Source organism: Saccopteryx bilineata, chromosome 2 (genome assembly GCF_036850765.1).
Source record: "Saccopteryx bilineata isolate mSacBil1 chromosome 2, mSacBil1_pri_phased_curated, whole genome shotgun sequence".
Classification (NCBI taxonomy): domain Eukaryota; kingdom Metazoa; phylum Chordata; class Mammalia; order Chiroptera; family Emballonuridae; genus Saccopteryx; species Saccopteryx bilineata.
This window is the reverse complement of record NC_089491.1, coordinates 372,971,233-372,999,092: the sequence shown is the minus strand read 5'-3', so window position 1 is coordinate 372,999,092 and position 27,860 is coordinate 372,971,233. Positions and strand designations below refer to the sequence as shown.

At 48.7% G+C, this 27,860-nt stretch overlaps 2 protein-coding genes across 4 annotated transcripts in view; one reads left to right on the top strand and one right to left on the bottom strand.

Moving 5' to 3' along the window:
• Positions 1-1,508: 1,508 nt before the first annotated feature.
• CNP (2',3'-cyclic nucleotide 3' phosphodiesterase) lies at positions 1,509-10,233 on the top strand. 2 transcript variants are annotated; one of them, XM_066263630.1, is made up of 4 exons: positions 1,509-1,680; positions 2,869-3,532; positions 5,870-6,009; positions 8,787-10,233. In XM_066263630.1, the coding sequence occupies exons 1-4, from the start codon at positions 1,678-1,680 to the stop codon at positions 9,234-9,236; spliced, it is 1,257 nt and encodes a 418-aa protein (XP_066119727.1). In that variant the 5' UTR covers positions 1,509-1,677; the 3' UTR covers positions 9,237-10,233. The 2 variants fall into 2 exon arrangements, with proteins under 2 accessions (XP_066119727.1, XP_066119728.1); XM_066263631.1 differs by lacking the exon at positions 1,509-1,680 and adding an exon at positions 1,826-1,849.
• Positions 10,234-11,428: 1,195 nt separating this feature from the next.
• The window catches only part of DNAJC7 (DnaJ heat shock protein family (Hsp40) member C7), a 34,322-nt gene continuing 17,890 nt past the window's right edge, over positions 11,429-27,860 (bottom strand). For both annotated transcript variants that reach the window (XM_066263628.1, XM_066263627.1), the window contains 10 exons: positions 27,750-27,824; positions 21,803-21,921; positions 21,140-21,293; positions 20,297-20,461; positions 19,491-19,582; positions 15,032-15,105; positions 14,492-14,638; positions 14,103-14,255; positions 12,184-12,246; positions 11,429-11,751 (listed from right to left, as the gene is read on the bottom strand). In XM_066263628.1, the coding sequence (XP_066119725.1) occupies positions 11,714-11,751; positions 12,184-12,246; positions 14,103-14,255; positions 14,492-14,638; positions 15,032-15,105; positions 19,491-19,582; positions 20,297-20,461; positions 21,140-21,293; positions 21,803-21,921; positions 27,750-27,824 (1,080 nt within the window). In that variant the 3' untranslated portion in view covers positions 11,429-11,713. The remainder of the gene's footprint in view (positions 11,752-12,183; positions 12,247-14,102; positions 14,256-14,491; positions 14,639-15,031; positions 15,106-19,490; positions 19,583-20,296; positions 20,462-21,139; positions 21,294-21,802; positions 21,922-27,749; positions 27,825-27,860) is intronic.

Here is a 27,860-nt window from a genome sequence, read left to right as displayed (position 1 = left end):
TGCAGATGCATAAATAAACTTCCTGTAAAACTCATCAGGCCTGTGCCGCCTCCTTCAGCCAGCCTAACAGTGAACTCTAAGGGCCAGGACAGTTTGTTTATTTACTTTGACAGAGACAGAGAGAGAGTCAGAGAGATGGATAGATAGGGACAGACAGGAAGGGAGAGAGATGAAAAGCATCAATTCTTCATTGTGGCACTTTTAGTTCATTGTTTGCTTTCTCATATGTGCCTTGACCGTGGGGCTACAGCAGACCAAGTGACCCCTTGCTCAAGCCAGCGACCTTGGGTCCAAGCTGGTGAGCTTTGCTCAAACCAGATGAACCTGGACTCAAGCTGGTGACCTCGGGGTCTCAAACCTGGGTCCAGTCCGACCCTCTATCCACTGCGCCACCAGTAGGCGGGCCAGGACAGTTTAAAGTGAGGAGGGAAGAGAAAGGCCTGGGAGTGGAGGTATGTCTGCCCAGCTGCTGGCAATTGGTTCATTTTTGCTGAGTACCTACCTACTTTGTGCAGTGCACTGGGGGAGGCTCTATGGAAGAAATGTTGGGACAGCCTCAACCATCCCTCAGTGAAGAAGGTCTGTATGTAAACCCCTAAGACCAGAAACCAGGATGAAGTGAATGCTGGCACTGATAGGGGCACTATCCTCTTAAGAGCCCAGAGAAAGAAAAAAGGTTCCTAACCCAGAACGGAAGTAGGCTGGGAGCAGGAGCTAGTGCTGGTCCTTCGGGGCTACCTCTACCGATACAGTCAAGGAAGTCAGGCTCCCAAGCCTGGTTCTTCCTCTGTAGAACAGGTACCTGCCTCAGGGGTTGCTGTGAAGATCATATGAGTGCTTAGCACAGCATCTGGTACACAGGAAGCGGTCCAAAATCCACCCAAGCTTTCAGAGGCTTCACAGAGGAAGTGGCAGCTGGCAGCTGCCTCAGAGGATGAGTTAGAATTTCACCACAGTTATTCATCCGTCTCTTTGGCCGTCCCTTTGGCCGTTGACATCCTGGCTCTGTCCTCACAATTCCCGGCAGGGTTGGGCTGAGGCTGAATTTAGGCTGGTTGAAGGCCTGGACTAGGGTGAAGCAAGTGAGACACTCCAGCTGCAGCATGTCACGGGGTGCCAAAAAACTCAGTAAGCAAGACAAACTATTTTAATGCAATACTTAAAAAATAATGCAAAAACCCATGATGAAAAAATGACTAAATTTTATGTAAAGACAGGATCTGACCTTGCACTTGCACGGCCCTGCTTCCTTACCCTCATCCTTATCTCCATGCAAGACCAGGGAAGGGTGATTGTTTTCCTCTCTTAAGAGTTCATTAACATCTACAAGAAAAAAGAGGCCGGACAAAACCCTACCCGACACCCCCTGCTGCTGCTCTGTCTGCGGTTCCCAGGTGCGCCGCAGGTGACGGCTGCACAAGCGGACGCTTTCTCCCCAGTTCCCCCTACCCACGTGTTTGCTTAGTTTCGGGTTTCGATTTGCTGCGCCTGCGCAGAACCGAGGGCGCCTCGGCCCCCGTCCCCCAGCCCTCCCGAGAGCGCTCCGCCCCCCAGGCTATGTAAGGCGGCTCGGCGCGGGGTCGCGCTATCGCTAGACTCCGTGTCCCTCCGCGCAGGCGGGCGGCCCCGGAGAGCTAGTGCCTACGAGGGCGGCGACGGCGGCGCCCCTTCCTCATCATGGTGAGCAGGCGCTGTGAGGCCGGGAGGCGAGGAGCGGGCCGGGCCTGGGCTAGTGCCTTAAAGGAAAACGGGAGCACGGGGGGGTTTTCGGGAGGAAGTGGCATGCAAATAAGGCCCTGAGGTTCCGGACTTGAGTCGAGGCTTTTTGGCGGTCCGGTGCGTCCCTGAGGTAGGGGAGAGGCGGTCGAGTGGGCCGAGGGCCGGCGCTGCTGGAAGAGGAAGGGACTCCGAGGCTGCGGACCAGACGGCGCGCGGCTCCCGCTGGGCGGGCTGCATCGCCTTCCCCTGCCCTGGGCAATTGTCTGGGAACACAGTGTGCCAGCTCAGCTCTCAGGGTGCTGGCGGGAGGTGGAGCTGGTGTGAAGACAGTGTACAGTAAAAACTTGTCTCTGGTGGCTTTGAGCTGGCAGGAAAGCAAGTGGCTCAGACAGGTGGCTGTGACACACAGCGAAGTGCTGGGTAGAGCTGGACCTTGAACGCAGGTGCCCAGTCCTGCCCAGTCCTGGTGCAGGCACAAAGACCAGGACTCCGTGGGGGGCCGAGAGCAGAGGAGGAGGTGGCACGCGTGGTGAAAGAGGCCCTTTGTCCAGCGCTCTCCCGCCCTGCCCCCCACCAGTCCTTCTGTGGGACCATTGTACCCCCTATCCTAGACAAGAGAGTATTATCTGTTGCTGCCATTGTTGGGGGAAGGGAGGCAGTCTTTGGGTAACCCTTCTCCACCCCCACCCTCCTCTGCACACTCAGAGCCAGAGCAGCTGTGGTTGTACCCAGACTTAAGACACCTACCTCCAAAGAAGCCATCCGTAATAGGTGTGGAGGCTATAAAAGTTAGGGGTCCACTCCAGAGCCACAGCGGTAGGTCCTCCCTTCACACACTTCCAGCACATTTTCCCTCAGAGTTGGCAGCAGCGGGTGACTTTTGGGGCTCCAGCTCTACTAGAGGAAAAGAAGCATTTAGAAAAGCTTGGACAAGCCCGCTCTTCATCCTCCATAACCAGAAGCAGTTGGTACAGAAGAGAGAAGGAAAGTCTACTGCTTTGTGGCTTGGAGGGCACCCAGGGTAGCTGTAAATCAGGGCTGGAAAGCTCCAAGCAGGGAGGGGTTCCAGGTTAGAATGAGGCCCGAGACAGGGGGGCAAGGTAGCGACGAGTGACTTGGTTAACATCTGCTCTTCCCCTCCTCACACAGAATAGAGGCTTCTCTCGAAAGAGCCATACGTTCCTGCCCAAGATCTTCCGCAAGATGTCATCCTTAGGGGCCAAGGACAAGCCTGAGTTGCAGTTTCCCTTCCTGCAGGATGAGGAGACGGTGGGCACGCTGCAAGAGTGTAAGACACTCTTCATCCTGCGCGGCCTGCCAGGGAGCGGCAAGTCCAGCCTGGCACGGGCCATCATGGACAGGTACCGTGACAGCACCAAGACGGTGTCTGCCGACACTTACAAGATTATTCCCGCTCGAGGAGGCTTCTCCGAGGAGTACAAGCAGCTGGACAAGGACCTGGCCGACTGCTGCCGCCGGGACATCCGCGTCCTCGTGCTGGATGACACCAACCATGAGCGGGAGAGGCTGGAGCAGCTCTTTGAAGTAGCTGACCAGTTCCAGTACCAGGTGGTCCTGGTGGAGCCCAAGACAGCGTGGCGGCTGGACTGTGCCCAGCTCAGGGAGAAGAGCCAGTGGCAGCTGTCGGTTGAGGAGCTGAAGAAGCTGAAGCCTGGGCTGGAGAAGGACTTCCTACCACTCTTCTTCGGCTGGTTCCTGACCAAGAAGAGTTCTGAGAGCCTCCGGAAAGTTGGCCAGGTCTTCCTGGATGAGCTGGGGAACCACAAGGCTTTCAAGAACGAGCTGCCACACTGTAGGTGGTAGAGTGGGCAGGGTGGGAGCAGTTAGGCTCATTCATAAGACCCTCTTTGCTGTGCACAAGGGGCTGCATGCACAGGACCACCATGTTCTCGGAGTACTTGGAGAAAGTGGGGAAGTGGGTGGAGACTCCCCTAGAACCAGGCAGAAATAGCCTTGGGTAGTGGGAGCACAGCAGGATCTGGGGAGAGGTGCTTCCGTCCCACTTCACCTTTCTTCTTCCTAGTTCCCTCCCCCAGGGGAATCTAGACCACTGCCCCTGTCTTACAGATAGGAAAAACAAATTACTGTCATATCAGAGACTGTGTCAGCATTTCCTATAACCTTAGAGAGGGAGAATCTGGTCCAATGTTTTCCAACTCATTTTTAGCAGCAGAACCATTTTTCTAAAATAAAGTGTTCTGTGGACTCCTATGCTGCAAACACATTGTATAATAACTGGGACTATTGTGCCTTCACTGGGGACGGTTCCCAGGCCTTGGGCTACACAGTGTACCTCCGGTGGCATCCCATGTTTGAAAGAACAGTCCCCCACCTAGTCCAAGTGTCCTTGTTGTGTAGATGGGAAAACAGATCTGCAAGGGATGTGGGGTTTGCCTAAAGCCATAGTAAGAGCCTGGACTCTGATCAACTCCAGCAGTGGCCTCCCCAGGGTTCTGTACTGGCAAGGGTTGTATTGGCCCTCATTCTGCTGCAGTGGTTTAGTGGGTCTATGCCAACCACTAATCTGTCTGTTTAACTTATTTCTAGTTCCCCCAAAGTTTAGGTTACTTTCATACTTGAAATGTCCCTTGCCTGACCTGTGGTGGCGCAGTGGATAAAGTGTCGACCTGGAAATGCTGAGGTCGCCGGTTCGAAACCCTGGGCTTGCCTGGTCAAGGCACATATGGGAGTTGATGCTTCCAGCTCCTCCCCCCCTTCTCTCTCTGTATCTCTTCTCTCTCTCCCTCTGTCTCCCCCTCTCCTCTCCAAAAATGAATTAAAAAAAAAAAAAAAAAAAAGAAATGTCCCTTCATCCCCATATTTGTGTGGCTCAGAGGCAGGTAACTTGTGCCTGTATATGTTCTCAGAGAACTCTGTTTGACTTCTTAATCGTAACTGCTAGGAAACTAGGGAACTGTGGAACCTGCGGATACTGGCCAGGCATGGGTCCTGTACCAGTGAAGAACTCGAGAGAAACGCACCCTAGAGGCAGGCTTCTCTTGAAGCTGCTTTCTACTATTATAACTTGGAATCCTTTTCTGCCTGGGATACAGCAGGAGAAATGTATTGGGCCAAGAACAAGGCCTGCTCTCAGTCGAGGCTTTCCCTGTAGAGAGTGAGTGATGTCCTGCAGGTACTTGATTCTGGGAATAAACAGGGAAAAACAGTGACTTCGAAGCTAGCTATAAGGCTCGGGATCTGGAAATTGAAATCACAGATACTCCAAACCTGCCGTGTCTGTCAGCTACATAATGTCATCCTGTTATATCCCAGGCCTTGCATAGGCTCTTACCCATCAAACAAGCCTATACTAGGCAGTATGGTGACTAGGTTACCTATACCACTGAATGAACTAAGGTGCTGTTAATTAGTACCTGAGTGGTTGTGGGAAAACAGGGATGTATTGTCACCCTAATTGTACTTCGTTGACAGATAAAGGTCAATCACTTGACCCAGGTCAAATGGCTTATAAGTGATGTTAGTTAAGCTGTTTTTGGCCCTTTCTACTATATCACATAGTTCCTGCCTTTTTTTCTTTCTACCCCACTTTTTACAATGTGGATTCTCCCTTAAAGATGCGATGCTGGTGAATCTCATTCCTTTGGCTTATGTTGCCACCTCTGGGTTACAAGTGCCTTGGTGTTCAAATCTGGGGAAGAGGTGTAAAAATCTACATACTGTAAAGCCAAGGAATTTTAAGCCCCTTTTTATTTTTTTTTATTTTTAAAGATTTTATTTATTCATTATAGAGAGGGAGAGAGAGAAGGGGGGAGGAGCAGAAAGCATCAACTCCCATATGTGCCTTGACCAGGCAAGCCCAGGGTTTTGAACCGGCGACCTCAGGGTTTCCAGGTTGACACTATATCTACTGCGCCACCACAGGTCAGGCATAAGCCCCTTTTTATTTTATTTATTTATTTATTTATTTTTATATAAGCCCTTTTTTAAATAATAGCTCTGGAGTTGCTATTAGTTTAACTAACTAGTGAATAAATAAATTAACAGTGGGTTGCTTGAGAATTTATGCTTACTGTCCAATTTTTTCCGCCTGGGCCTCAGTGGTCTTGGTGACAGGTGCTGGGATGCTCCTGCCCTCCTGCCCTGATGACCCCACTCTCTCTCCCTGCAGTTGTCTCTGGGGATGAGCCCAGGGAGAAGATCGACCTGGTGACCTACTTTGGGAAGAGACCCCCAGGCGTGCTGCACTGCACAACCAAGTTCTGTGACTACGGGAAGGCTGCCGGGGCGGAGGAGTATGCCCAGCAGGAAGTGAGTGCTCCCAGGGTGCTGCTGGTGGGGAGGGGCAGGGTTCTGGGGTGGGTACAGGCGCAAAGCAGGGGCCAGAAGCCAGGTGGCAGCTCAAGAAAAATGACATCTCAGATGCAGTTACAGAACTTGTATATTGAACAAAGGCTGATAGAATTTGTAGTTCTGCCAAACTTGATCTTTGTTTTAAAAGATAAGGTTGCGCCTGACCTGTGGTGGCGCAGTGGGATAAAGCGTTGACCTGGAAGTGCTGAGGTCGCCGGTTCGAAACCCTGGGCTTGCCTGGTCAAGGCACATATGGGAGTTGATGCTTCCAGCTCCTCCTCCCCTTCTCTCTCTCTCTCTGTCTCTTCTTTCTGTCTCTCCCTCTCCTCTCTAAAATGAATAAATAAAAAAAAAAATTAAAAAAAAAAAAAAAAAAGGTTACCTGACCAGGTGGTGGCGCAGTGGATAGAGCGTCGGACTGGGATGCAAAGGACCCGGGTTCAAGACCCCAAGGTCGCCAGCTTGACTGCGGGCTCATCTGGTTTGAGGAAAAAGCCCACCAGCTTGAACCCAAGGTCGCTGGCTCCAGCAAGGGGTTACTCGGTCTGCTGAAGGCCCACGGTCAAGGCACATATGAGAAAGCAATCAATGAACAACTAAGGTGTTGCAACGCGCAATGAAAAACTAATGTTTGATGCTTCTCATCTCTCTGTTCCTGTCTGTCTGTCCCTGTCTATCCCTCTCTCTGACTCTCTCTCTGTCTCTGTAAAAAATAAATTAAAAAAAAAAAAAAAGATAAAGTCACCTTCTCGGTGACCTGTCCTAATCACTATTTGGAATTGTGGTATGGCCCCTACACACCGTATGACTTTTACATTATTTTCTATAGCTCTATAAAAAACTTACTTACATATTGTGTTTTTGCATCTCCTATCCATGACTGGGAATCTGCATGTGGAGGGCCAGGCCAACTGTAGTTATTTTCGATTGTATGAAGGGTTGGCACCTCTAACTCCCTGCAGTGGCTTTGTTCAGGGGTCAGTTGTATACATTGTGTGTCCTTCCTCGCCTTTCAACCTCTGACTAGAATATAAGCTCCACGAAGGCAGGGATTTTTATCTTTGTTCATTCAGTTTTGTATCCCAGAACCGAGAACCCTGTCGGAAATGGTAAATGCTCAATAGTGAAGAAAAATGATTATCTCTTGCTCTAGCTCGCCCCCTGGGTGGCTCAGCTGCAGACCTCAGGCGCCTCTTCTGGGGCCACCCCCGTGCCGCCAGCCACTACACTTGTCCCCGGGCCTGCCCCAGTGCTGGTTCTTCCTAGAGTATGAAGACCGGTGGCTGGGAGCTGGGAGCAGGCTCCTGCCCTGGCCTCTGTAAGCCTATTGTTCAGTCCAAAGGCTAGGGATTCCTTGTCCCCAGGGAGCCGGGTTCTCTGAGGTTTCTGTCCCCAGGTCTGCAGCCTGGCCTTGCCCCAAGGTAAGGGAGTGTCCGGGGATAGTGCAGCCTGTTGGCTTAGAGGTACCAGTCCCTTCCTAACCTCACAGCTGGTATCCTCGCCCAAGGCCTCTGACTTGGTGATCTGTTGCCCGGATGTACGTGGCTCTCTAGCTTTCTTCAGGTCACCTTCTCAGAAGGGCCTTCTCTGACTCTCCACCCATCTGCCCCAACTTCTCTGCCTAGGTTAATGTAGCCAGCTTACTTGTGTGGTCACTGGTCTCAGTCGCAAGGGGGTGCCTTTCAGTCCTGTGCCATCCCATTTGAATGAAAGCTTCCTGAGGGCAAGCATCTGTATTTTGGTTTATCCCTGTAATCCTAGCACCACTACCATCTCTAACCATTCATTCCTTTAGTAATATGTGTTAAGCATCTTTGCTGTCCTTCACATAAAAGGATTGGGAGAAAAAACAGAAGCTTTTATGGTCAGATGGAAGAGATGGGCTTTCTCAGAGACTCAGATATAACCAGATGTGCAATCAGCTGTAAACCAAGGTGTTCAGAGATTTTGCTCAAAATAACAACAGTAGCACTTGTTATATGCCACTGGTTGTTTTTTTTTTTTAATTTTTAATTTTTAATTTTTTTTTTGCAGGGACAGAAAGAATGTCAGATAGAGGGATAGATAGGGACAGACAGACAGGAATGGAGAGAGATGAGAAGCATCAATCATCAGTTTTTCGTTGCGACACCGTAGTTGTTCATTGATTGCTTTCTCATATATGCCATGACCGCGGGCCTTCAGCACTCGAGCCAGTGACCTTGGGTCCATGCTAGGTCATCTTGGCTTTTTGCTCAAGCCAGATGAGCCCGCGCTCAAGCTGGCAATGCCGGAGTCTCGAACCTGGGTCCTTCCACATCCCAGTCTGACGCTCTATCCACTGCGCCACTGCCTGGTCAGGCTATATGCCACTGTTCTGAACGCTCCACCCTGTTACTCCTTTCCTCCTCACAGAGGTAGGTTCTGGTGGCATTCCATTTTACAGGTGAAGAAGCCACAGTGGAGAGGTTCAACAGCTCGCTCATGGCCCTGCAGCTAGTAGTGTAGACCAGAGTCTGAACTCAGGAAGTCTGGCTTTTAACCACTACCTCTCCAGTACCTTCATTTTTTTCAGTATCAGCCTCAACAGTCAGTGGAAAACACCTCAACACCACACAGGCTATTATAGATGTGGTGACGTGCCTTTACCAAAGGGCTCTCTGCTCAGCTGTGCTCACCAGTTAGACCCACCCTTCACAGCTGTCCTCCCTAGAGTCCACCCCCTCTAGCATGGTCCTCGTTCTCACTCTCTGCAGGTGGTGAAGAAGTCTTACTGCAAGGCCTTCACGCTGACCATCTCTGCCCTCTTTGTGACTCCCAAGACGACGGGAGCCCAGGTGGAGCTGAGCGAGCAGGAGCTGCCCCTGTGGCCAAATGATGTGGACAGGCTGTCCCCCTCTGACAGCCTGCCCCGGGGGAGCCGCGCTCACATCACCCTGGGCTGCGCGGGAGATGTGGAGGCCGTGCAGACGGGCATCGACCTCCTGGAGATTATGCGGCAGGAGAAAGCGGGCAGCCGCAGCGAGGAGGTGGGGGAGCTGAGCCGGGGCAAGCTCTTCTCCTTGGGCAATGGGCGCTGGATGCTGAACCTGGCCAAGAAGCTGAAGGTCAGGGCCATCTTCACGGGCTACTACGGGAAGGGCAAACCTGTGCCCACACACGGCAGTCGCAAGGGGGGAGCCTTTCAGTCCTGTACCATCATCTGAAGTGTTCCCCCACCCTTGGTGCACCCCATGCTCTTTAGGAGGGGAAGGGATGAAGAGGGAAGCACACCCTCTTGATCTTTAAGATTTTTTTTTTTTACTCAAAGTTAACCTTCTGTAACTTTTAAAAAACTTGTAAAATAACTGCCTCTTTCTGTCTACCCTCTTCCTGTCTAACAGTCAAGCTCTCAACACAAGGGGGGAAGGGGCAGGTACCATTCAGGAACCTGGATCAAAGCTGATAAGGCTGGGCCGAGCTGAGCCTGGAGCCACAGCCCTGCGCCCTACTTTGTTATTGGTGCCCACAGCCAGTGCCCAGCCCTGCCCAGAGCTGGCTGGTGGGAAAGGCCTTAGGGCTTCACACCATGGCAGCCATGGAACGCTGGTGGTGGATGTGAGAGGGGAGGATCCCTGGGCTTTGATCCCATTTCTAATCACTGTAGCCCCAAGAAGGGTGGGGCTATTTACCAGGGTAGAAGAGGGGGTTTGTCTCCCACCTTGGGTCCAAAGTGCCTGTACCTTCCTTCTTCACTCTGTAACTAGGTAACAGTTGGATAACTAGGGAAGAAAACAAGAACAGTAAGCAGCAGCCATGCCCCAGGCACGGGATGGTATGGTTCTACTGGAGGGGCAGGAGACAGAGGCTAGAGACAGTGCTGGGGGGAGCTCCAGCCTAGCCGGCTGCCCAGCCCATCTTGCCTCCCTGGTGCCTCTGGAGGCCTCCGTGCCTCCTGTAAAGGGGGCTGGTGGGGACCGAGAACCAATGGAGTAGGCTCCTGGCTGTTAAGGGCCTGGTACCTTTGGGAAGGGGTTTTTAACACTGCTCCAGGGGCTGTGGTTCCTGGGGTGCCCTCCACTACCCCTCTCTCTGCTCAGTAACAGGGCCTTGCTAATTAGGTTGTCATTTGACAAAAGTGCTTGGGATTTGTGTTACCGTCCTGGCTTTACCCAAACTCAGCAACTTGTCAGACTGATAATGAAATAAATCATGTTAATCCTAGCCGTGTGCAGTCTCTTCACGCTCTGTGCCCAGCTCATCTTCCCTGGGGTGAGGGCTGGGTGTGTTAGGACTGGCTTTGTCCCACAGCTTGGGGCCATCGGTCCTGTCTCCCCGCTGCTGGCTGGGCACAGCTGGGGCGAGGCCGGGCAGCTGAACAGTGTTGGCTTTCATGAGGAGGCAGAAAGACAGGAGGCTGGCCTTAGATGCACACAGAAAGCCAGGCCTGGGGACGGAGAGCAGAGTCTCTCATCCCCTACCTGTTAACAACTCACAGAGCCCACAGGTGTGCCCCGCCCAGCCCAATCAGAAAGACTTCTCAGAAAGGCAAGACCCCCCAATCCCTACTCTGGGTTTCCCCAGTTCTCTTGGGAAGGCCACCCCGGTCAGTGCTGCTTCAAACACAAGAGTAGGCCTGACATTCAGTCTCTTCCAGCCAACAAGGGCCTGAACAGCTCCACAGGGAATTTCCTAGGCCTGAATCAGTCATCACTGCACCATGGCCTTGGCACCAAGGGGGACACTGGAAAGAGAAGGGCAGGGCCTCCAAAGAGAAATCATATATGTTTGGCCCAATGTCTTACCCCACTATCTCTACCACCAAAGCACTAAAGCCTAAGTTTTAGCCAGTCTTTTGTCTGCATGGCAATCCCAAAATTCCTCCCCGAATGCTAAGCTTGACCTGACCAGCAGTGGGCCTGGGAGCTGCCTGTCTCACTCAGACAGGGTCTCAGAGAGGGTCTGGGGGGTGGGGGTGGGGCAGGATTTTGCCTTGTCTCCATCTCCCTCAAGCCTGCATTGGCCCCAGGAATGAGGAGTTTGTGTAAACCTCCCCTCTCTAGGCTAGGCAGGCCTCACCCATAGCATACTCCCATGTTCTATGTGAGCTCTGGATATGCACAGCTTCTAGTGATTCTGGCAGCCCCCACCATAAAATAAGCATGTTTTCTGAACTCAGTTCCCTATGACTGCCAGCAGACGGGCCCCGCAGCACACTCAGCCCATGTTCAGCACTTGCGTGCTGCACCTCTTCAGGACCAGCAGCCAGCACTGCACCAGCCACCAGGCTCCGGGCGCCCAGGCCTCTGGGGCGGCTTGCTGAGCCCGAGGTCCGTGCCGGCGTGGGTTCCGGGCCGGGGCTCAGCTCTGGCCCACTGACTGGTGTGACACAGTGCAGCTGCCAGAACAATGTGCCAGAAAGGGTCAAAACATTTTATTCTCTTACGTTTTTCTTTTTTAATAAAGTTAAACAGTAAAACAAAAATTCACAGGCTGCCTCCCTGTCCACCCCCCGCCTCCCTCCCCTACCCGCGGTCTTCGGCGCTGGCTCCCTTTCCTTCACCCTGCTCAGACACAGCATCCCACTGAGAAAACAAAACTGCTCTAAGTACATGGAGACATGAAGGAGGAGGTGAATTGTGTCCACATTCAAGGTTAAACTGAGCAAGTCTGCATTTTCTGGGTTCTGGATGGCTTCCTTTCATTAGCCAAATTGAAAAAAGAAATTCCCTGGACCAGAGGCTGTAAGGGAAAGAAGGGCTTGTTAGTTGACTCTAGGTTTTCTAGGAAACATCATTTTGCTCTGATATGGAAAAGTCTCCAAGGGCTGCCTGCTTCCAAGTCAGAGAAAAAGCTCTAAGGGTATCAAACAGTCCGGGCCCTAGGTATAAGGGTGTGTGTGAGTATGTTGTGTGTATGCAGCTCCTAACACCTCTCATGCTTTAAAAAAGCCCTGGTCCTAGGCAGCTTCGTGATGCCTCCCAGGCCCCGTGGAAGTGTGGTGATAATGGTCATCCCAAGGTAAGGTGTGCCCAGGAGGCTCCCTGCCCTACTGGAGGAGAATTCAGCTGCCTCCACTCATGAGGGCCCCTGACTCTCAAAGAGCTACCTCCCCATGGAGTCACTGTGTCACTTTGTGACCTGGGAATTGCGGCAAACAGCAGGCATACCCACCTTCAAAACTGAAACCCCCAGGACCACCAAAGAATGCCTTGAAGATATTGTTTGCATCAAAATCTGTGGAGCAAGGTGAGAAACAGGGAAGGAACAAAAGGTGAAAAGAGTAAAAATGTCTGAAGGGAATTTCCCTCGATCTTGAGAATGTGTCTCCACACTTGCCCAGACAGTTCCCAAAACTAGAGGTGAGCAGATCTGCCCCACCCTATGCAATCTTACCACTTGATCCCTTCCTGGGCTATGTTCTCTCCTCTTCACAAGTGCAACCCCAAAGGAAAGCGTCCTCTGCCTCACCCCACTTCATTGGCCCTCTCTTCCCCACACGGGGAGTGACAGTGGCACTTACCGACCCAGACTTTCCCCATACTGTTGCCCTAAAATGCTGGGGCTGCTACTGAGAAGTAGCATGCTACCAATACTAAATATAAGACCTATGATTTATCGTATCTGTTAGATTCTATGCTGTCTAAACTGAATGCCAGAAAACTTGTGGTTCATTAAAGTACCTACTAGGTGCCAATCATGGTACTGGATACTTTGTATACACTGTATCATTTAATCCTAATAACAGTTTGTCATAGGTATTTACAACTTGTACTCAACAAAACATAAGTAGCCAGCTCAAGTAATCTTCCTAAGATCACATGGACAGTAAAAGCAAAATAACTGAAAATTCCAACTTTTGTCTGACTCCAGCACTGTACCCTGTCACTAGGCCATGGCAGGTCTGATGTCCCCAACCCTGCCTGACCTAAGCTGTACAGCAAGATATATCTCCACCAGTGGATCTCACAGGCGCACACTGTGTCCAAAAGTGAATTCTCTGCCAGCACATCTGTTCACCTTCCTGGGTCCCCTGGTTCAGTGAAGAGCCTCACTGAGACTGCTATGCCGAAGCCTCTCTCAGCTTAGTCCTTCCCTCTCCCAACACACTGAGCAACCGACTTCCGCCGAGTCCACCACTACCTCCCAACTATGCCCTCCAGTCCCTTCCTATCACAGTCTTCCCGCCATTGTTATCCACCTCTCCTGCTAAACCACCTTTCCTTGCTGCCACCACAAACGTATTTCTAGAGCCTAAATCTGGCCTACAGCTCCTCCTACTTAACACACTTCATTGGCTTTTAATGGGTTCTAGCTCTTCTCAACTGCTGGACAAAGCAATGTTTATTATTGGTAAACCTAAATTTTTAACTGTCTCCCTGAACTGGAGAGGTCAGGATTATCTATATATCATCATTAATCTTACTTTCAATTCCAACAAGTTTTATTAGTGGAAGAGAAAGGGTTGGCATTAGAGACAGAGGTCTGAGAAGTAGGCATAATTCAAGGCCTCTTTTACCTCTGACCAAGCTCACAGTGAGCAATGATGCTGATAGCTGTACTGTACTTCATTCTACATCTTCTGGGGAAATCAAAATCTGTGAGGGCTCACAGGAATGTATGATGCACATAAATATCAGCATACACTTTGCAGTGAGGGACAGAAGAACTTCCAGCCAATAGGAAAAGCCTGTTTTTCTCACTCCAGCCCCTAAGGGCCTACTGAGGGCTGATTCGGCTACTTTCTGGTCTCATCTCTCCCAGTCCCGCCTCGAGCACCCTTTATCCTCCTACACTGACCCCGCTGAAGCTCCCACGGATGCTTTGCTTTGCTGCACTCCCATGCCTTCCCTTGCCAGTGCTTAGTCCTGGTAACAATTCTGCACCCTGGGCACTTGCTACACCCGATTGCACTCATTGGGTTCCATGTCTACTGATGCATCATCAAAAGCTACCGAAGGGTTTTAAGTAGGAGAGTTGGAGGTCAGACTTGGTCTCGTGGGCCAAAGTTTACAAATCCCTAGACTTGGTTCCTAGAGGTCAGGGAATTTAACAGCTGTCAGATTCTTCCACAGCTGCCCCAGTCAACTCACCACCCATATTCATGCCCTCCTCATCCAGGTCCTGCCCACTGTCATAGCGAGTCTTCTTCTTAGGATCAGAGAGGATGGTGAAAGCTTCCCCGACCTCCTTGAACTTTTTCTCCTCCTCCTTCTGCACTTCGGCACTGGCTCCGCTGTGCCGATCTAAAGGGAGGAGGAGTACAGGGACCTTTCTCAGAATTTCAAGAAAAACAAGTTTAAGGAAAAGACCGCTTTATGTCTGACTTTAGAATTTGGTACTTCCCAAATCTGGAGGGTACTGATTCGAATTTAGCAACACCTTCTCACCAGCGAAGAGCTGGCTGAGGCCTCCACTCTGGACTGAGTGGTAGTGGGCGGGCCCGGCCTGCTCTCCCCTTGGAGCACCCCACCTGTCCTACCTGGATGGTGCATCAAGGCCCGTTTCCGATACGCTTTCTTGATCTCATCCTCAGAGGCGTTCTTGTCCACTCCCAGAATCTTGTAGTAATCTTTCCTCTTACTCCTCTTCAGTTCCAGCTGTGCGTTTTTAAGGAGTTGTTTGTGTTCTAGAGGGAGACATCTAGCATCAAGGGCATATCTGACTGGCTTCACTTCCCTGACCAGGTCCTAGCCCAGAGGCCTTGGAATCGGAAGCCTCATTAACCATACCAGGGGTTTTTTATGGTGTTAGCCCACCCCAGAGATTTAAAAAAACCCTACTCATACTTAGCGGTTCCTCATAACGGCCTCATCACATAGAAAAGGAAGTGAAAGTGACGGAAAATTTAGGACCAGAAAATAGGTGCCTCATCCTGCACTCAGAATTTCTACTTCCTGGCTGGTGATGGAACAAGCTCTAGCCACAGTTCTGATCCCTGAATCAAATCTCTCCTGTGTCCACTTTTAGGCCAACAAGGAAGACCACAATTCCCTGGAAACATGCTCCCCAATGCTTTTACCTTTTGTCTTCTCCGTTTGATACACTTTTTCATAGTCCCGCACTGCTTCTTCATACTGTTCTGTGTCCATGTAACTGAGAAGAAAATACAGGGCCATACAGTGACCTAAGTAGCAATGGCCTTCAGTTTCACTCTAGAGGAAGAGGCATGGCTCAAGCAAGATACACAGACTTTTGGTTGAGATGGTTCATGAAACAGGAGCCCTTAAGCTAGCCATGAGGAAACATTAACCACCCCTTCCTTGAGAAAAAGAGATAGGTCCCATGCCACTTGCACCCAGGCAGCAAAGGGATAGTCTGCTCTGAGCAGAAAGCAACCATGAGGAGAAGGTTCCTTCTGGTTTCACAAAGTGCCGCCAAGAGGAATCTGGCCCGCCTTAGAAAAAGCGATGTGAAAGCACCTACTTGATTACTTGGGACTGAAACACACGAGATATCAAGTGAGATACATGGATATGGAAGAGCTTAAAAACCTAGAGTGCCATAAACATGCAGGGCCAGCTTCAATCCAGGGCAGAGGTGGGATTAGTGAGCCACTAGAAGGATCAAGGTCAAGGTGGTAGCTGCCAGCAAATGCTTCCATTAAGACCAATCAATCTGAGAGATGTAGGTGAGACAGAAAAAGGCACTCTAAATGTTACAGGCTTGCTTCCATTTTGATAGCAAAGAAGAAAGGAGGGGCCCTGGCCCAAGACGAGAGGAATCTAGCTTGATAGGCTGATTGCCAGACCTTTTAAATGTTTCTTCCACAGAAGCAAAGGGGCATCTTCTGTGTGCTGATAAGATCACTGGCAGCAAGACTAGCCTACTGATTAGAGAGACTGCGGTAGGAGGTCTAGAGACGGACACCATCAGCTGGGGGGTGGGAAGTGACTGTGCGGTGCAGCCGGCCACTGCATAACAGAGATCCAATTCACTTCATGCTCCGACAGAGGCCCACCGCACAAACACCTCAGAGCCCCCCCAGGGTTGAAATCCAGGGCAGGGGAGTGTTTCTTATGTGGCAGGCCAAAGAGAAGCCCACATCTGAAGCATCTCTGACTTTCTGTCAACAACTTGATTTATGCCTTTAAAAACAGTGGTGACAAAACCATGCCCCGTGGACACAGAGCACAAATGCTATTAGGAGCTCAGAGAACCCATTTATAGGGTGACGTACAATATGAGCTGAAATAAAAGAAAACTGGTAACTGATAACCCTGGGTGTAGAATGAACTGACAAACAAGCAATCTGGATGAACTTTCCAAGCCCATATGTGATATGTTCAACAAGCTTATATTATGGTTATTTGCATGTTTACTTCACACTTTTTTATTTTTATTTTTCTGAAGTTGGAAACAGGGAGGCAGTCAGACAGACTCCTGCATATGCCTGACCGGGATCCACCCGGCATGCCCACCAAGGGGTGATGCTCTGCCCATCTGGGGCATTGCTCTGTTGCAACCAGAGCCATTCTAGCACCTGAGGCAGAGGCCACAGAGCCACCCCCAGCGCCCGGGCCAACTTTGCTCCAATGGAGCCCTGGCTGCAGGAGGGGAAGAGAGAGACAGAGAGGAAGGAGAGGGGTAGGGGTGGAGAAGCAGATGGGCGCTTCTCCTGTGTGCCCTGGCTGGGAATCGAACCCGGGACTCCTGCACGCCAGGCCGACACTCTACCACTGAGCCAACCAGTCAGGGCCCACACCTTTTTTTTTTTTTAAGTGAGAGGAGGAGAGATAGTGAGAGAGACTCCCATATGCTCCCTGACCGGGACCCACCTAGCAACTCCCAGGGCCCAAAGCTCAATCAACAAAGCTATTTTTAGCACCTATGGCTGACACTTGGCACAACAAGCTATCCTCAGCACCCAGGTAATACTTGAACCAATCAATTCACTGGCTGTGGGAGAGGAAGAGGGAGAGAATGGGGTTGGGGAGAGGGAGAGAAGCAGATAGTAGCTTCTCATGTGTGTACTGGGAATCGAACCCAGGACATCCACACACTGGACCAATGCTCCATCCACTGAGTCAACCGTCCAGGGCCTACTTTACACTTTTTTAAAAATTCTGGGAGCCCTGGCCAGATAGTTCAGTTGGTTATAGTCTCATCTCAATATGCAAAGGTTGATGGTTTGATCCCTGGTCAGGGCACATACAGAAACAGATCAATGTTTGTCTCTCTCCCTTCCTCTCACTCTAAAAATCAATAAATTTAAAGAGAATTCTAAGACATTCTTACATTAATATTTTCTAAAGTTAAAGAAAAAGTAAATAAGTAAATAGAGTCCCAGAGAAAACAGGAAACCCCAGCTCATGATGGGAGGTATAGCAAAGATCTGACATCTCCCCAACTTTAGGGGTAGCTGAGGCAGACTGGGGCAATAGCCAGGCCTCTGATAAGGCTCTGGTCTGAGCTAATCTCCAATTGTTATTAATCACAGCTGCTGGAGGTGACTGATGCCAAGTTCTCAGCCAACTGTGCCAAACAGTGCATGCTGCTGCCTGTGGTGGGATCTCAAAAGCAGAGCCAGTCAGAGGACAGCTTTATTTCTACCACAAAGATAAGGAGATGTCTGATCAAAGCAACTCCAGATTGTTTACTGTACACATGTGGGGGGGGAAAAAACCCTCCATCTCATCATCCTCCCAAGAAATCAAGTATGTTCTGTACTCTTGCCGTTGCAGAGTATTCCAAATGTGATCCAGTATCATATATCTAAACATATAGGGGATTCTTCATTTTTGCTGTTATTACAGATAAAACTGTAGTGAACTTGTATACAGCATTTTACATCTGTTAAAATATGTCTACCACTGGTGTGTAAAGATGAGATAACTGACAGTTGGTCTCACAAAATCTATAATTCTGTGTATATTTCTGTTAGACAGACTTAGTTATTTACTTAGAAATTCACAAAAACATAGCAGTTACCCTATTTTTTAGGAAAAAATATGGCTATTTTTGGGAAAACTAAATGGGAGATAGGTGCTACTGATGAGACTTGGGCACTTAAAACCCTAAGGGCTCAGCAGGCACCACGGGTTCAGGAACCGGGACTGGAAAATTGATACACAACAACTAGGTCTTCTCCAAGAAACATTAAAGATGGGCAGTTCGTCTCTGTCTGGGACGGAAATCTGAAATAAGATGGATTTTTGGGAGGAGTCTTTCGTAGCTCTTGCAAACATGGAGAGGACTGACGGGCCCCGGAGTAAGATACACTGTGTGCTGGGGAGCACCCCAGCTGTGAAGGCGGACCTGGAGAGGACTGACGGGCCCCGGAGTAAGATACACTGTGTGCTGGGGAGCACCCCAGCTGTGAAGGCGGACCTGGAGAGGACTGACGGGCCCCGGAGTAAGATACACTGTGTGCTGGGGAGCACCCCAGCTGTGAAGGCGGACCTGGAGAGGACTGACGGGCCCCGGAGTAAGATACACTGTGTGCTGGGGAGCACCCCAGCTGTGAAGGCAGACCTGGAGAGGACTGACGGGCCCCGGAGTAAGATACACTGTGTGCTGGGGAGCACCCCAGCTGTGAAGGCGGACCTGGAGAGGACTGACGGGCCCCGGAGTAAGATACACTGTGTGCTGGGGAGCACCCAGCTGTGAAGGCGGACCTGGAGAGGACTGACGGGCCCCGGAGTAAGATACACTGTGTGCTGGGGAGCACCCCAGCTGTGAAGGCGGACCTGGAGAGGACTGACGGGCCCCGGAGTAAGATACACTGTGTGCTGGGGAGCACCCCAGCTGTGAAGGCGGACCTGGAGAGGACTGACGGGCCCCGGAGTAAGATACACTGTGTGCTGGGGAGCACCCCAGCTGTGAAGGCGGACCTGGAGAGGACTGATGGGCCCCGGAGTAAGATACACTGTGTGCTGGGGAGCACCCCAGCTGTGAAGGCGGACCTGGGCGCAGAGACAGGCAGGTCCTGGCTCAGAAATCACCTGCTTAGATGGGTCTTTCAAAGGGCGTCCCTTACACTGCTGGAAGGTTGAGCTAGATTAAATCCCTTCTAACTTTTAAGACTATCTTCCCTAACCCATAACAAAGGCTAAGCAAGACTCAGCTGTCTCCAAGATTATTCTTCTACCAAGCGCAACACATTCATTCAACATTTGTTGAGAGCACTTACTATGTGCCAAGCACTGTGCCAAGTTAGAGCAAAAGTGTACAAGACAAAACAAAACCTCCAAAGAAAATGGATGTAAACTTTAACAAAAGGAATTTGGGTCAGGCATCAAAGGAAACTTACTGACCGTGAGGGGCGTAAGACACAGGCATGGGAGACTGAGGGAGCTTGTGCAATGTCCTCCGCGGAGGTCTATAAAGATAGTCTAGGGCTGGAACAATCCCACCTAGAGGCAGGGGGAAGGACCAAATGACCTCACAACATCCCCAGGTCTGCTCCATCATCCATAACACCATTCCCCTGGCAGGCCAGCAGCGACGCCCTCTTGCCCTCACCCCGCAGAGGCACTCACCACTGAGCTCTTCTCAAGTAGGCTTTGACATAAGTGTCATCGAGCTTCACTGCATTTGTGCAGTCTTCTATTGCATCATCTAGTTTCCTAAGCTTCAGGAGAGAGAAAGCAGTCATACTTCACATCATAGTGACTGAGGGAGCCCAGAAGTTGTGAGCATGGCTTTAAAATCCTAAGAGGACCAGGCATGCTGGCTCCCTGTCACACTTGTTCTTGGTCACTGGGAAAGCCTGTACCTCAGTGGGTTAAGGACACCAAATTCGAAACTGGTTTCTTTTCTAAGTAATGGAAACCGGCACACCTACCTGCCAAGATAAAACCACTCCTACTCTACCAGGTTAGTGCCCAACCAAGACGTGAAATAGTAAGGGCAGTTCCTGCCTGCCCCTCTTCCAGAGACCAACTAGCGGAACCCGAATGGCTGGGATTGTGAAGTACCAGCACTCTGCAAGGAGCCCACTTGTTTCCCATGGTGTAGAGCCACAGCGGCTCTCGGGCTACTTTCAGCTGAGCACGGTGACTGTCAGTTATGCTTTAGAAAAAGCTAAGCCTTCCCAACACTCTCACTTCCTCCAAATCACTCCTAAAAAAGAAATTATCACTTGCTTAGGCAAAAAGAAGCTATAATACTTGCTTAAAAACTTATCCCAAAGCTCTGGTCGTTCTCTGGAAGAAAAGGACCTTCAGAAAGAACAGCTGGGAGTTTCTCCTGTCCTCTGGTTTACCCTTATTGGGCAGATTTCCCAAGACCTCTTCGATGTCCCTTAGATCTCTCCACAGGCCCCAGACGAAGACCAAGTGCTTACCTTGGAATGAACCGTGCCCCGATTACAGTAGAGTTTAGCATTTGTTTTTATATTGTTGGGGTCTATCCCCAGGGCTTCTGTGTACAGTTCATATGCTAGCTTGTACTTTCCTTCTTTAAAGGCTTTATTCCCATCTTCTTTCTTTGCTTTGAGTGCTTTGGCATTCTACAGAAAAAAAGCAAGGGGAGGTCAGTTCTCACTCGGGAAGCCTCACACTGCTGCACAGAGAAGCCGAGTCTCCTTTTCAATTTCCTGACCCAGTAGTTCAGCATCACACAGCCCCCCATACCACCCCCCCGGCTATCACTGCTAACTACACGCCTGCTAACTACACTGCTAACTACCACCATACCTCACTGCTAACTACAGAGTGAACAGGAGAAACTGAGCTTTACAAAGAATACCAAGGCAGCCAAGGTTTCCCAGGATTTACCTCTATTCCCAAGGACAAGTACTACTACCTTTTCTTTACTGAGGAAAGAACAATAGAAAAAAGCACTTAGTCATTAAAAGGATCTGACCTATCTCATCACATTTACCTTCAGTCAAAATAAAGTAGTCCATATATATATATATATATATATATATATATATATATATATATATATATTTAATTTAAGAGAATTTTCATAAGAACGTATCTGAGCCAAACTGGTGACATATGCTGCAGAGCAAGATGTCAAATACTCTCCTGAAATCACTTCTAACAAAAGGACCAAGCATCCTGGCAAGGCAGGAAGAGGGGCTATCACATTCCTATGATTCTAAAACCTTCTATTACAACTCTCTCAATGGCTTGGAAGAGAAGCATTCTTTCCCGCAGATCTGGTGCCTAGAACTTACTCTGCAAGCAACACTGGCCTTCTCGTGGTCAGGAGCCATCCTGAGAGCCTGTACAAAAAATTGAACTGCCTTCTCAATACAATCTTCATAATAAAGGCAAAGACCTCGTACATATAGTGCATCTGCATTGGTGGAATCCATCCGTAAAATGTCACTGCAACAGCCAGAAAGAGGGCACATTAGCTGTGGTTTGGCTCTCCCCATGACTATCATTTGTAGTTTTTCTTTACTTGACATGTGTTTAGTATGGAATGTATCCAAAGGTAGGTAGATTCTCAAGAACTCTTCCCAAACAAGCCACCCATATTTACCTTTAATACACTTCTTATGTCTCAGTGTCGTTATCAGAACAAGGGTTGGCAAACAAACTAAAGCCCTTAGGGCCAAATCCTGTCTGTCTCTGGATTTGTACGTAATATTTGATTGAAACCAAGCCACATCACTCATTGATCTGTCCACACATCTGTTCCTGCACATATAGCCCAAGTAACTATTATATTCCCAACGGGTTTTCAAATTTAGTCTAATCTTTGGCTCCAAGTCTCAGAAAGGTCCAGCCAGCCTACCTACAGGACATATGGTAGCTACTGCTACAGAGACTACCAGATAGCACCCATCCAGTGGAATCTGATTTTTCAGTGCAGAACTGGCCTGACTTCATACCTGGCCACAGACTGTGCTTCTGGATAACGACCCAGCATTGCTAAACATTCTGCTTTGAGGATTTTGAAACGATGGCAAGCAGGGGCAAATTCTAGGGCACGATCCATGCAGAAAACCACCTATGGGGAGGAAGAAAGCAAATAAGCTCTTCATCCTGGACTCCAGAAACGTCTTCATTTATATTGGTCACAAGTAACTGATTCAGAAAAGAGTAATATCAGAGTTTAAGAACATAACTAATTCGTTTGATTATATCAGAGGTTAGGAATCTTTTTGGCTGAGAGAGCCATGAACACCACATATTTTAAAATGTAATTCTGTGAAAGCCATACAATGACCCGTGTACGTTAGGCATTATCCAATAAAAATTTGGTGTTGTCCCGGAGGACAGTTGTGATTGGCTCCAGCCACCCGCAACCATGAACATGAGCGGTAGGAAATGAACGGATTGTAACACATGAGAATGTTTTATATTTTTAACATTATTTTTTTTATTAAAGATTTGTCCGTGAGCCAGATGCAGCCATCAAAAGAGCCACATCTGGCTTGTGAGCCATAGGTTCCCGACCCCTGGATTAGATCATTGAAATGAGGAGAGCAGTTGATCCAGACGATAATGATAACAGCAAACATTTACCAGTACTTTATACAGTAACTCATTTGATGTTTCCACAATTTTGTAAGGTAGGTATTATTATTATTATTTTACTGATGACAATACCAAAGCACCAGGATTAAATCACTTGTTCAAGCTAGTCAGCAATAGAAACAGGATCTGATCTTAGACACTAAGACTCCAGAGCCTATAACCTTAATCACCATGCTAAGCTGCCTCCACAGTGAATCATATCCACAATGACTATGATTAAAACTCACATTCTTGTAGTGTAGAAACTGTTATTTGCATAATTCATCACGCTTAGCCTAGTAAGACAACAAGTACCAAAAATAACCTGGTGCGGAATTGTTGCTCTCTATGTTACTGATATTGCTCAAAGGTCTCTCCTTACTGTACCATGAGCCTCTCATCTCAAAGTACTTTGGTGGCCACGCTTCCACTTTTATATTAGCACTGACATATACCAATAAAAGTTCATTTTAAATGATCCTAAATAGACCATATCAGATTACTAAATATATTAAACATAGTGCTATACAAACCAAAAGCCAAATCTCTCTACACACACACGGGTTTAGTTCACACTTTCAGCTTCATAAAGGCTCTCTATATTTCTATGTTCTTTGAGCTTTCATTTTTGGTTTAGCTGCTATTCCTGGGAGATCCCTGCTGAATTATATTCTCCTCCAAGAATAACTGACCCAAAGGAGAAATACAGAGTTAAGGGACACCCATTCCCTCCAAGAATCTGGCCACAGGCATCAGGAAGAGATGAAGTTGGAAAACTGAGAAGCAGAAATAACTCAAATTCCATGAACAGTATATAATGTAGACCTTCATATACTGGAATATGATGCACTAGTATGGAAAGATTTCCTAGGTCTATTAGATGAAAAAAAGGTACAGAATTATGTGCAGCATATTACCTGTCATGCAAAAACAAATTAAGACTCTCTTGCATTTGCTTATGTATGTAGAACAAAATGATGAAAGGAAATAGAAACAAGATCCTCACAGTGAGATTGAGGCAGGTAAGAGGGCAATTTTGGGGCAACATAGATCAATGAACATGATCATATTTTCTAGCTTCTGAACCACAAAAAGCACTCATTTGAAAATTAAATTTAAAAGTCTGGGGAAGTGGGCAAACACCATGAGCTGTCTCACTGGGCACTTTCTACAGTATTAACTGGGCAGTGGTAGAAATGCCTCTCCTTCAATGGCACAGGTTTCTGTCCTGGAAGTTCTAAGAACAAGACAATTCAAGTGTTGTGCAGGGCAGAGTCATGGTGCTATTTTCCTCCTTAAATGGAGAAAGAACGGGGTGAAGTGGAGAGCAGGCAGTCAAAATCTCAGCAGCCACACCCTGCCGGCTTCACAACGTTCTGGATGGAGATGGTTCTGTCATCGTGCGGAGTGTCAAAGGCGCAGTGCTACACTTCCCACCCCCACCTCCCCGTGACTAGGGACAGCTGCGAGCAAAGAAGATCTTTGTTTCTTCCAACTTCATCTGTTTCCCCTCCCAGGATCATAATTCTTCATTTGTGACATCACCATGAGCTACAGTGGGGGGGAGGTCGCAAACAGAGGATTCTGTCACAAACTGGGGATTCTGGTTCCAGAATGGGGAAGAAAGGAAAGAAGCCCAAAGACCACCTTCCGAGACAAAGCATTTGCCTATGCAAACCTCACAGAACATGAGAAGAGGCAGAACTGCTTTCCAAACACACACACACACACACACACACACACACACACACACACACACTATAAAGACACTGTGATTATTAAAACTGATGTACAGAAGAGGGGTGCTAAAAGTTAATGCTGGGACTCTCCATAAGCTAATCAGATATATTTACTACCAAATAAAAGACCTTAACAGTGTGTGACTTAAGAGTTCTTTTTTATTTTTATTTTTTATTGATTTTAGAGAGAGGAATGGAGAGAGTGAGAGAATCATTGATCTGTTCCACTTATTTATGCATTCACTGGTTCTTTTTCTTAAATTAAGTGAGAAGCAAGAAGGCAGACAGTCAGACTCCCACATGCACCTCAACCGGGATCCATCTGGCAAGCCTCCTACTGGGCAATGCTCTGCCAATCTGGGGTCGCTTGCTCTGTTGCTTGGCAACTGAACTATTTTAGCACCTGAGGTGAGGCCATGGAGCCATCTACAGCACTTGGGGCCAACTTGCTCAAATCATTTGAGCCATGGCTGTGGGAGGAGAAGAGAAGAGAAGAGAAGAGAAGAGAAGAGAAGAGAAGAGAAGAGAAGAGAAGAGAAGAGAAGAGAAGAGAAGAGAGAGAAGGGGAAGGGGTAGAGAAGCAGATGGTTGCTTCTCTTGTGGGCCCTGATTGGGAATCAAACCCAGGTCTGCTACATGCCAGGTTGACACCCCACTGCTGAGCCAACCAGCCAGGTTTCATCGGTTGATTCTTGTATGTGCCCTGTTGGAGAACTGAACCTGTAACCTTGGCGTACTGAGACAATGCTCTACCCAACTGAACTACCCAGCCTGAGCTTAAAGAATAACTTTTTATTATTTTGAGAGAAAGATGGAGGAGAGTGAGGAGCATCAACTTGTAGTTGCTTTACTTTAATTATTCACTGATTGCTTCTTGTGCCTTAACTGGGGGACTCAAGCCAAGCCAGTGATCCTAGGTTCTCAAGCTGGAGAACTTGGGAGTTTCAAATATTGGACCTCAGTGTTCTTGGTCAATGCTCTATCCACTGTGTCAGCAAGGGTCAGGCAAGAATAATTCTTAACTGTACCATTTATCAAACATTTACTGAGTACCTGCTGCAGAAAGCAACAAATTCTAACATATGAAGTGACAACTCCATTCTTTGGAGGATACTTCTTTTAAGTGATCCTGAAAAATCAATCCTGATCAGTGGTTTTTAACCTTTTTTTTTTTTTTTTTTGTATTTTTCTGAAGCTAGAAACGGGGAGAGACAGAAAGACTCCCGCATGCACCTGACCGGGATCCACCTGGCACACCCACCAGGGGGCGACGCTCTGCCCACCAGGCGGCGATGCTCTGCCCCTCTGGGGCGTCGCTGCTGCGACCAGAGCCACTCTAGCGCCTGGGGCAGAGGCCACAGAGCCATCCCCAGTGCCCGGGACATCTTTGCTCCAATGGAGCCTCGGCTGCGGGAGGGGAAGAGAGAGATAGAGAGGAAGGAGAGGGGGGGTGTGTGGAGAAGCAGATGGGCACTCTTCCTGTGTGCCCTGGCTGGGAATCGAACCTGGGACCTCTGCACACCAGGCCGATGCTCTACCACTGAGCCACCGGCCAGGGCGGTTTTTAACCTTTCGGGGGGACACTTATCTCCCCTTTGAAGCTCTACTAAAAGATACTCTGAGTACCATCTAAAGAAGAAAATGACCCAGAAGGTACCTAGAACTTTTACACTTTTCCCATGTTTCAGATTTGTCAACCCCTTTGGATTTCAATTTCCATGAACTATCACAGAGCTCCGTAAAGAACAGATACAGCCTGACCAGGTGGTGGCGCAGTGGATGGAGCGTCGAACTGGGATGCGGAAGGATCCAGGTTCGAGACCCCGAGGTCGCCAGCTTGAGCGCGGGCTCATCTGGCTTGAGCAAAAGAGCTCACCAGCTTGGACCCAAGGTTGCTGGCTTCAGCAGGGGGTTACTCGGTCTGCTGGAGGCCCACGGTCAAGGCACATGTGAGAAAGCAATCAATGAACAACTAAGAAGTCGCAATGCGCAACGAGAAACTGATGATTGATGCTTCTCATCGCTCTCTGTTCCTGTCTGTCTGTCCCTATCTATCTCTGCCTCTGTAAGAAAAAAAAAATTAAAAAAAAAAAAACAAAAAACCCACTGGATATTTAAAAAAAAAAAAAAAAAAAACAGATACAGTAGTGTGCTTCTGTAGAAAGGTCTAACATCAAAAAGGGAGTGACAACAGGTTGCCTACACTATTCAAAATGTAAAAGAGACCTCTACCTAGTTTTGATTTTTAGCTCCATCTAGCTTTCACAAAACATGAGTTAAAGCTAGCTCTCATTATTCAAATAAAATGGACTGCCTGGCCTGACCAGGCGGTGGCGCAGTGGACAGAGCGTCGGACTGGGATGCAGAGGACCCAGGTTCAAGACCCCAAGGTTACCAGCTTGAGCGTGGGCTCATCTGGTTTGAGCAAAGCTCACCAGCTTGGACCCAAGGTTGCTGGCTCGAGCAAGGGTTTACTCGGTCTGCTGAAGGCCCGCGGTCAAGGCACATATGAGAAAGCAATCAATGAACAACTAAGGTGTCACAACACACAACGAAAAATTAATGAATAAGGCTTCTTATCTCTCCGTTCCTGTCTGTCTGTCCTTGTCTATCCCTCTCTCTCTCTCTCTCTCTCTGTCTCTGAAAAAAAAAAGTATCTTAATAATTTTTTTTTTCTGTGCTAAAAAAAAAGATAATTTTAAATGCTGGTGATGATACAGAGCAACAGAACTCTCTTCACTGCTGGTGGGAATGCAAAATAGCCTAGCCACTCCAGAAGACATTCGGGCAATTTCTTGTAGAACTATATACTCTCACCATATACTCCAGCAACCATACTTCTTGGTATTTACCCCAAAGAGTTGAAAAACATCCACATGAAAATCTGCACATGGCTCTGGCCGGTTGGCCCAGCGGTAGAGTGTCAGCCTGGCGTGTGGAAGTCCCAGGTCCAATTTACAGTCAAGACACAGGAGAGGCGCCCATCTGCTTCTCCACCCCTCCCTTTCTTCCTTTTCTTTCTTCCCCTCCCGCAGCTATGGCTCAAATGGTTCAAGCAAGTTGGACCCAGGCGCTGAGGATGGTTCCATGGCCTTGGCTCAGGCACTAAAATAGCTTCGTTACTGAGCAGCAGAGCAATGCCCCAGACGAACAGAACATCCCGTGGTAGGGGGTTTGCCTGGTGGATCCCGGTCACGGTGCGCGTGGGAGTCTGCCTACCCACTTCTCAATTAAAAAAAAATCTGCACATGGATTTTATGAAAGCTTTACTCATAATTTTCAAAAATCTGGTTGTAACAAATGCACCTCTAGGGGAGGGCTGCTGACAATGAAGAGGCTATGCCTGTGTGGGGACAGAGAGTATATGGGAAATCTCTGTATCTTCACAGATTTGCTGTAAACCTAAAACTGTTCTAAAAATTATAAGGTCTTAAATTTACTAGTCTATATCTTCTGGATCATACTAATGTTAATTATCTCTCTCACACACACACACACACACACACACACTCACATACACACACACTCACACACGCACCCTGTAAGAAAGGGTAGAGGAGACCTGATAGTTCTACTTTACCTTCCGAAAATCTCGCTTCTCAAAATCCGCTTCTGCTATTTTCTCGTATTCTATGACTGCATTAGCATTCTTGAACTACAGCAGAATATAAGGAAAAAAATTTTTTTATTG